This window comes from Apus apus, chromosome 4 (assembly GCF_020740795.1).
Source record: "Apus apus isolate bApuApu2 chromosome 4, bApuApu2.pri.cur, whole genome shotgun sequence".
Lineage (NCBI taxonomy): Eukaryota > Metazoa > Chordata > Aves > Apodiformes > Apodidae > Apus > Apus apus.
In genome coordinates, this window is record NC_067285.1 from 108,365,986 (window position 1) to 108,376,081 (window position 10,096).

At 39.0% G+C, this 10,096-nt stretch overlaps 1 protein-coding gene across 12 annotated transcripts in view; it reads left to right on the plus strand.

The window, feature by feature from the left end:
- Positions 1-8,053, plus strand: part of CTBP1 (C-terminal binding protein 1) — a 241,593-nt gene extending 233,540 nt beyond the window's left edge. For 10 of the 12 annotated variants that reach the window (XM_051616354.1, XM_051616350.1, XM_051616351.1 and 7 more), the window contains 2 exons: positions 1,233-1,350; positions 6,570-8,053. In XM_051616354.1, coding sequence (XP_051472314.1) covers positions 1,233-1,350; positions 6,570-6,756 — 305 coding nt within the window. In that variant the 3' untranslated portion in view covers positions 6,757-8,053. The remainder of the gene's footprint in view (positions 1-1,232; positions 1,351-6,569) is intronic. The other 2 variants (XM_051616352.1, XM_051616356.1) reach the window with 1 other exon arrangement.
- Positions 8,054-10,096: the final 2,043 nt, after the last annotated feature.

A 10,096-nucleotide genomic window follows, 5' to 3' on the forward strand; every position in this document is an offset into this window, starting at 1 on the left:
ATGATTCATTAAGCACTAATGTTCTCTCTTTAGTAGGACTTTGCTGTTTCCCCCTTGGCAATATAGACTGAATGCTTTGCAGACATCAAGGGCCATCTGTGTCACCTTGAGAGTAGTTCAGTGCCAGCACATTGCTCTGCTAAACAAAAAGCAGTAGCCTTTCCTGGAGAGGCTGGGCAATTTAGTCTCATTTATAGCCTGTGCAGAAAAAAGATTCTTCTCTGGATGGTGATGAAAGGCCCCTCTTAAACTCCTGATCTGAATTGTCCTTTACAGGACTATTTCTCTCTGTTCTAGTGGTACCCTAAAGAGTCTGAGCATCCCTTTGTTAGAATTGGTCCTTGTGCTTACACTGCAGAACTCCTCTAACAGTAAATTCTTAAGTTGTTCTATAACTATGACCTGCTCCCAAGTAGCTCTGTGAGGGATTCCACAAACCAGCATACGATACCTACTGGAGTGGTGTGCAAATAAACATCAATAGGCTAAGGGCTGAAAACTGAGTAAGAGTCAGCTCTACAAAGCTAGTTTGGTGTTAAATCTTGTGCAGTAGCCCAAACATGTGCCTAGGAAGACAGACCTGTGTTTTCAAAGTGTGTGATGGTGCTATCAGGGATCTAAATCATTGATTTTTATTGAAGCTGTCAGCACTTCAGTGTTTGCACATGGTTTGTAGTAAGAGCAAACTGAGGCCAACGTTAGGGAGGTGAGAATGGCATTAAATTGCAGTGGAACTAATATAGGAAAGATAGAGGAGGTGTGGGATTAAGCTGGATATGTGAAAACCATAGGGGAACGCAGAGGAGAGAGGGTGGAGAGAGGGAAACTAATTAGGGTATTGTGTCCAAGGAAGGAGTGCAGGCTGTGTCTACCATCTGATGGTGAAGATGTTAAATTGTTCTGCTCTTCAAAAAAAATCAGTGATGTTCTGCTGCATAAAAAGAAAATAAGCAAATAATAAATAATATTTGAGTATGTTTTTCAATATCAAAACATTCAAAGTATTAAATAAGGACAACCACTGAAAACAGTAATGTAAGAAGCAGGAGGGTGAGTGTGGCAAGTTCATGATGAAATAAATGTAACAGATACATATGCTTTTGTAAGGGAGACTAGTAGAACATGCCCACAGAAATTAGCAAATATTTATAAGTATTTTAAACATAGAAGCATTGAGAGCATAAGGCATATAAATACTCTTTTTCTATTCCCTCTCCCTGGCTTCATCCTAGGTCGTATTCCAGACAGTCTGAAAAACTGTGTTAACAAAGATCATTTGACTGCAGCTACACATTGGGCCAGCATGGATCCAGCAGTTGTTCATCCAGAGCTTAATGGTGCTGCATACAGGTAAGCATGTTGTAGGTGTAAAGGGAATGCCTCCTTAATTCAGGTGTTGGTATTCCAGAATAAATAAAAGACCTTCCTGTTAATAAATTCAGTGGGTTTTGATTAGGCCTCAGATATATTGGTTTTGTAATTGTTGCATTAAGGAGAAAAATCTTGTTTTCCTAGTTGAACTCAGTCATGCAGTGCCTAAGTGTGCATGTGGTTAGTAATATCTGAACAATATACAGTTCTTTGTATATTCCAGTAAAACAGTAGTGGTCATCTCCAGTGAGTGCAGTGGAAGTTTATATTCCTCTTGGTGAAGGTAATGATACAGCAGTAGGTTACAGAAAAACTTTCAATAATAAACTATTGTTACATGGTTGTGTGGCCTCCAGACACAAGAGAGAACAAGTGGTTCAGTAGTGAATGCAATGGAATACCCTGTGGTGATTATGAAAATGTTTAAAATTGTGTTTTCTAATTGTGTTTAAAAGTGTTTTCTAAATTAAATGTTTAATTTTTATGCAAAGCATTTGAGGGACTTGTTCTACGTATTCTCAATCAGCTGTGAAGGCAGCTCTTGATAATTAATAGAAAGATGCATCTTTTTTACATCTAATATCTATGTTCCTTAGTTACTTTGTTTGCCTGAGAGTCTTTGTCCCTTTATCCCTAGCAGCTGTTCTAGCAGCAAATTTTTCCTAGTAGCCAGCTTCCCACAATTTTGATTTATGAAAAACGGCAGCAATTTTTTATATTCCACTATGGCATTTACTCATAAGTAGGATGAGCGTGGCTGAGAAACCTACCAACAGCTGCTTCCCTCAGTGCTTTCAGGGAAGGGACAGTGCAATCCTTTCATAATTTTTTTATACCTCTCTGTCCTAATCTTTCCATCTGTCTTATCTTTGTCCTTTAGGAGGGCTACCCCACACTTGAAATAGATGTAGGATTTTTTTTGTGTGTGTTGCACCATGTGAGAACCCAGCTCTGCACTGCTGAGGAGTGAAGCAAAGCTCTTGTGTCCTCTTGACTTCTAACAGTCTCCTCAGAAAGCAGTGAAGAGATGACAAGGGGGCAGTATCACCACCCTCTGCCATAATCTTATCAATAGCCGTAAGTGCACCAAAGGGAAAGGGTGACTTTGATTTGACCAATGCGCATGTGTCTTGCCTCGTGTCAAGATGTTTATTTTTGGGAAAAGGACCCTAAATACCTGAAGAAAGGTGTTTTTATTTGCAAAAATGAAAAGTTCACACCAACGCCCCCTTTTCCACACAGCCTGTGGTTTCATTGACTGCAGTTTGGAGTTCTCAGGGTAGAGCTGAATTTGGTTGACGCTGAAAGGCAGGTGTTGCTGAACAGGGGTAATAACTCCAACCCTGTCATGGCAGTTAGGAACAGGGTTGTGTGCCCAAATAAAATGCAGTTATTTGTTCTTATTTGGGGGGTCACAAGTCCAGCAGAAGCAAGTTTCACAGCTAGAAATGTATTTTAACATAGGCATGTTTTGGAAGTTCAAGATTTACAAGGTAAAGACCATATGTATTTAATTTAAGCATGGTAAGTGCAGAACTGATTGCCTTCTGTAGACATGGTTTCAGTCAGTTATTTTAATAAAGAAAATTAATCATAAATAAGTTTTGACTTGACCTTTATTTCCAAATGCAAAATAAAACTCACTTGGGAAATTTTGAGGGAGAAGTTAGTCATATAACAGATATTAAACCTTCTTTTTGGAGGGATGATAGAATGGTGTTTGAGTGTGGGGTAAGGCAGTTACTATTTTGAGCAGTATAAAATACACAGAACTTGCAGCTCTTGCTTTATGAAGAAATTGGTGTCAGTAGCAGTGTTTGCTGATGCTTAATTCCTACCTTGATTAAGTACAGAATTTAAATTGATTGTTTAAACAGATTTTTCTGTCTTCTCTTTGCAATCCAAGATAATGTTCAACGAGCTGAGTTATGAACTCTTTCACAGACAGTATGATGTTTCAGATGTGCTAATAACTGTATCATACTCATGTAATTGCATTAGAAGATAAGACCTGGGATAATAATGTATGTGTTAAAAATGCAAATAGCTCTCTCAGTGAACTAAAACTAACGAGGCTGGTTTATTCTGGATGTATCATTTACTTGTATTTTGTTGTAGGACAGAACTTAAATTATCCAATGTTATTGCAAGCAAAGAACGTTGAGCATTGATCAGCAGAATATAATCTTGATCTTCTCAATATTATTGTATTCTGTGGAAAACAAAACCATTTTCTGGTTTTGAAACCAAATGAAATGCAAGATGCCCTATCAACACATAAGGTCAAGGGCACAGGACCTGTTGAATAAGTGAAGATTAGCAAAATTCCTGAGAAGGAACTATTTCTGATAGTCTCAGCAAAGCAGCATAATATGCCTTGTTCTTGTGTTATTAGTGTTCATTTGTTACTGAGCTGCCTGTTAAATCACCCCCTGCCCTTCCCTGTGTCAGAGCATGCAGGTTATAGGCAAAGTAAAATTTGACAGCCAGTAAACAGTGACACTGCAATTTATAGACAGGTTGACATATCTTTCTGCCTCCTAACAGGTTCAAGATGAGAATATCCAGGTACTTATGAGATACTTGGGTGAGAACAGTTAGATGTTGGTAATTCTGGAGTTATTTCATGTTATTTCACTGGTGATTTTCAGACTCTATAATGTGAGATAACAGCATGCACTTAAATTTTTAAGCTCTTTTGGGACAGACTCAATTTCTTGAACAGAGTTTAACATAGTTCAGGGTGCTTCTGTAGTTTAAAAATTACAGATAATAATAAAAATTAAAAGTTTTCTTTCAGTTGTAATTAAGAAGGTTACTGTATTTTTCTTGGTAAATTTAGGACTTTGTAGGGGAAGGGGAAGGAAGTGTATGAAGTAGCAGATAAGATGTATCTGATTTCTCACTTCTGCTGTCACAATAATGTAATTCAGAGGACATTTTACCTGGAAAACATTCCAATATATTGCTGCCAGAAGAGAGAAGACTGGGAGTGACTTTATGACGTGTTGGAGGGAATGTATTTGCTGATTAAGAATAGAAAAGTAGTAAGCAACATAAGGGAAAGCTATGTAGAGTAGAAATGCCCATCTGTGAAGGCTGTTGATTTATATGTTCTCCTTTCAGAGACACAATTTAAACAACACTGAAAAAAATGATGAAAAGAGAGTAACAAAATAGGGTTAGGACTTGTCAAGTGAAATGCAGTTTGTGAGGAGGGGTATGGTTCCTGTGGTTTGGCTACTGCCACTGTGTTGCTTTAAGACAAGAAAAACATTTTTAGGGCTTTTGTATGTTACTAAAGTCTGTAGGAAGCCTATGTCTGAGGAGAGGTGCTGGCAGGTAGAGTCCCAGTTATTATAACTCAGTGTCCAAGGGGAATATTTTTATATACAGAAAGAAAATTTGGAGTCAAAGGAGAATTGCAGATGTGTAGCTTGAGCTGCTTACTGTGCTCTTAAAGGTAACAGTTAATGCTCCTGATCTAGCACAACCCACTTTCACCAGGGGAGGCTCTGACTTTTCTTCCTGAGGGAAACACAGCTGTAGAGTTGGCTCTCTCCTTGATTTCTCCCAGTTCCAGTGTGATGATGCTCAGGGAATATGTTGTTAGAAAGGAGACATTATCCTACATAGGAAAGAGTTGATCTGTAGGGCTTTTAAATGGAAGATTTTGTCATTTCATGGTGAGTCTTTTACAAAGCACCTAGCATAACAGATAAGGTGTTCCAAAATGAAATTTGAATAAATAAAACACTACCCAGTCTGACAGTTTTCATAAGAATTGAAGCAAATGTGATAATAAGATTCAAATGGAGATGTTGAAACAAGCAACTAATTCCATTAGCAACTGCAATTCTAAGGAACCTCTTTCAAGAAGGAATTAACATAGGAAGTCCTATAAATACATGTACAATTTGGACAGAAGTTCTCTGGCCTACAGGTGGTGTGATCTTTAATGTGCTGGTTATACATCCCAGATTACAGTCAATGTTATGATCTGTAGGAATCTTCCCCAGGATGACCAGCCCAGTGTGTGGAATCTTTTGTCATCCCTGTGCCACGTCAGAGAGCCGTACTGAATTCCTCAGCAAAAAGCCATTTTGTGTGTGTGCAAAAAGCCATTCCCAGGATGTTTCTGTGGTGGAAGAAAGTAAATGTTCTTTCGTGGAGCTTTTTTCCTCCTATTAGTTTTGCATAAACTCTGCACTAATTTTCTGTCAGTTTGAGGGAATTTAGGCTGAGCAGCACAAACGTGCATTACTTTAGAAAAGATGCTGCTGAAATAAGGTGAAGTTCCCTGATGCACCCAGCATTGAACTCAGATGAGAAGAAAATCAAAGCAGAATAATGTGATATTTGCAAAAGCTTGACAAGACTATAAGTGCCTGCCTTTTCTCCCCTTTAGTTCTAAGTAAATACTAGGGTAGCAAATGCTACAGTAAGTGTTAAGGTTTGTATGTTTAGGCTTTTAAATGGATAACTCTCTCACTACTATGCTTGGGTGAGGAGAATATAGCAGGAGAGAGTGAAGGATGAGTGTGCAGCTTTCTGATGGGGAGGCAGTTAAGTGGCCAGCGTGAGATAACTTGCAAATGGGTACTGAGGTGTTTGGCTAAAAAGAACATGTACTTTTGTAGAAAGTGCTCGTGGAAAGCTGTTGTTTATACTCAGCATTGTGAAATGCCTGCGTTCATCAATGACATCTGAACTTCAGGATTGAAACAGATTAGCAAGATTGTTTTTAGCCTGAATAGGTTTAGAGCACCATAAATCTAGTTGAATTAGAGGGGGATTTTTATTTTAATTCACAAAATATGTAGGCATTGGTGTTTTCCAGATAGAGTAAGAAATCTGTAAAAGCATCCATAGTGTTTGTGTTTGCATCTCTGTTGCAGTCTGTCTAAAGCACTTGTCCTCTGTACAGCTACTGTTGGTTCTCTTTCAGACAAACATAGTGGCAAATTAGATGCTGAAGAAGTTACTTGGGTGTAATAGGCTTGAAATTGTCATCTGAAGAATGTGTGGATACAGTGGCTCTCTTGGGGGGCCATCGGAAAGCTGCAACTGCAATAGTCGTTTAAATAAATACTAGTCTGAAAGCAAAAGAAGGATCTCTAGCTGTAGAAGGAGGCAAGGTGGGCTTTCTTGTCAGTCGTCTCTTGGTTTTAATGAATCTTCTCATGTTCTTCTCTCAGCAGGTATCCCCCAGGCGTTGTGAGCGTGGCTTCAACTGGCATACCTGCAGCAGTAGAAGGAATAGTCCCTAACCCCATGTCTTTATCACACGGCCTCCCTGCTGTAGCCCACCCGCCCCATGCTCCTTCCCCAGGCCAAACTGTCAAACCAGAAGCTGATAGAGACCACCCAAGCGACCAATTGTAGCCTACAAAAACAGCATTCCCAACATCAGAGATTTCAACTTCAGCGTGTGGAAAAAAACAAACAAACAAACAACAAAACCCTGGATTTTGAATAAAGGCAAAACCATGAACTTACAGGAGGAGACGATTCTTGGTTTAGAAACTGGTCCAATATACAGTATGAAAGGAAAAGGTGGGAGACAAAAAGAAGATTTGGAAACATTTTTTTCCTCCGTATAAATTGTAGTTTGTCCCTGTCCAGTGGACTGATTCACTGTTTCTGTGTCCTATGGGTTCTTTGTTAAGCAAGAGAAGTTAGTAGTTAATTATATCATGAATGTACTTGTCTGTGTACAGTTTTTAGAACATTAAAAAGGGTTTGTTTGCTTAGCTGTCAACAAGGAAAAACATAAGGGAGGCATTCAACAAACCAATTTTGAGCTTAAAAATCCTTTCTTTTATATTTTAAAACATGCCCAAAAGTGAGGCAGTTGGCAAACTTCTCAGGACAATGAATTTTTCCCATTTTTCTTTCTACGCCACACAGTGCATTGTTTTTTCTACCTGCTTGTCTTATTTTTTAGAATAATTTAGTAAACAAAAGAAAAACAGTTTCTCCTAATTTTGGCATGAATTCCCTTATTTCAAAACGAAGATGACCTTGCAGAGAGATTTTGAGGAAAATAAAAAGGTTTTGTATAAAGGAGCATTGTGCTTTTTGTCACCAGTTAAAGTATATATTATTGGTGGTATGCGAAAAAGGCACTAGACTACTGAAAAGTAGCAGCATTTCATTGCCTACATTGATTCCTTCCTGGTAATGTGGTAGGCTAGCAATATTTTTGGTTAAAATCATGTTTGTGACTGTAACCATTTGTATGAATTATTTTAAAGAAATAAAAATCCCAGACAAATATCATATGTGTAAAAATTTTTATTTCTAGTAACTGTTTATTCAACTTTTATTAGGTTTCTTAGCTGTAATTTTTAAACAGATGCTGTCAAGTATTTCATTTCTAGCTTTACTTTGCTCTCTGTTGTTTGTAATACTGTCTTGGAAGCTTGAAAAACAATAAAAAAAAAAAGAAATAATTCTTTCCATACCATTTTTCCCTTACATTTCCTAAATGTTGATCTTTTTTCCTGTATTTCTAATGGAGTTTGAAATTAAGATGGATTTTGATTTGTACACCGGCATCATCAGCTGCAATATGGTAACAGCATTTATGCCACCACTGTGGGCAGAGCAGAGGAGGTACAACAGCAACACAACAATAATAATAATAATAAAAATAAACGTCTTTTGCCGAAGTCCAACATGAGAAGTGTCCATTGTTTTATTTGCTTTTGTGATGCTGGAAGAGTGCAGCAGGATGTAATTGGATTTGCTCTATTGAAGGAGTTGATTTCTTCCAGTGCAGGCAGAATTGGTTTTTGAGGCAGATTGATTTTTCAGCTGGAAGCTCTTTTGGCCTTTCCTGTGCTCCTGGATAAGATGTCCTCATCCCTCTGCAGCTTCAAAAGCAAGACCAAAGCTGAGCTGCTGCAAGAAGAAAATCCAGGATGGGCAAAAGTGAACCTGGACATAAACCTCCTTGGTAGTCTCTTGTGTTTGTTCACTGTTTACCTGAACTAGTAACTGCACCTAAGGTCAGTGAACTGTTTTTATGGGATCTATAAAAAGTTAATGTCCCCAGCTACCTGCAGGTCTACAGAGCAGCCTCTTCTCCTCTCAGGAAAATATTAGGAATCAAGAAAGGCTGAAACTTGCAGGTCTGTGCCCAAGCAGCACTGTATAAGTGAAATTTTAGCTCCATGGAAGAGTGGAGAGAGGTGTTTGCCCTGAACATTCAGAGCCAAAAATGTCAACCATTACAATTTATTTGATGCTAAAACCATTCCTGTTCCCCTCATGAAACAATACAGAAAGTAGCCAAGAAGCTGCAGGTTATCCCAGCAGAGACACAGCTTTGTGGCCAAAAACTTCTAAGAAAAAGTATTGAAGCAGGATTTTGTATCTCCTTGGTAATTCATGTTCTGAAGTGCTGCTTTATCAGGCTGAAGATGCTTCATTAACATATGTAAACTAAATATTTAACTTCTGGCTGCAAAGAATTGCTGACAGTCTCATTTGAAACCAAATTTCCTGAGGAAAACCAAGAGGGTGTTTGGGTTTTGTTTTGGTTTTGCTTTCTTCCTTCTTGTGAATCCGTTTGAATGTGGCTTATGTAAGTAAGCTTTTTTTCCCCAGTGAATCAATACATTGATTCATTAGAAATTCAGGCACAGGTATTTATTGCCAGCACTGCTCAGGCTCAGTGCTGAACCTTGGTGTTCTTCAGCTGCCTATTTTTGAGCCATCATCTGTGCTTGCTCAGGCACAGCATTTTGCCAGGTTTGAACCTGAAATAGCACAGATGGAAGCAACAGGGAATTATCAGTGTGGTGGCAACAGGTTGAAGACTTCTTGCTGGTGTTTGAAATGTATCTGTTGGTCGGACTGCTGGTGAGTAACTCACTTTCCTGCTTCTATTGGGGTGAAAAGGAAAAGCCACCCTGACAGTGACAAGGCTGATGGGTACTGACTTTGGGATTATGGTCTGAAAAGCTGAATTAAAAAATTTCAAAAAAAAGAGAGGCTTGGACCAAGTGACTTAAGTGGAAAAATGTATCATAATAAGCCAGGGTTGTGGTGCCAGACTGATGATAAATCCTTTTTGACTGCTTTTGTGGAGTAGTAGAAATGTGATTAGATTTCCTCCAGCTGATAAAAGATGTGCTAAATACAGTTTAGACAGAAGAAGATGCAGTTGGTGGGAAAATATAAAGTGGGGCAGGCAGTGGCAGAAGAGGGTCACAAGGAGATGACCCAAGCCAGGTGAAAGAGGAGGTAATCAAAGTGCCTGGCTCAGACAAGGCTTTTTTTTGGTGGTGTTGCTGGAGTTGAGGATCTTGGCCAAGAAAGAGGCCAACCATAGTGAAACCTCTGCTGGCTCCTAAAGATTATAGGTGTCACCAGTGTGCAGAAGGCTCTGGAGCCTGCAACAAGAATTGAACAGTATCAAAGAATGGGCTGTTGGAAGTGGAAAAATGTGAGTTGTGCAAATGCAAAGCCAGTCACAGGCTGGAACAGACATGTGCCAGAAAAAGGAGCCATAATTGTTTTCTCATGGTAGGACTGATGGGATTGCCACTGAGGGGCAGCTGTGGGAAAGAGCAGGATGCTGGCAGATGCATCTGGTGCTGAATTTTTGGTAGTGATAAAGATGGATCTGAAATGCTACATGGGACCTGGAGTGTTTGGTGTGTAGTTTTGGACATGTATTTTTGGTCATGTATTTTCAAAAGGGTGAGCTTGAGCT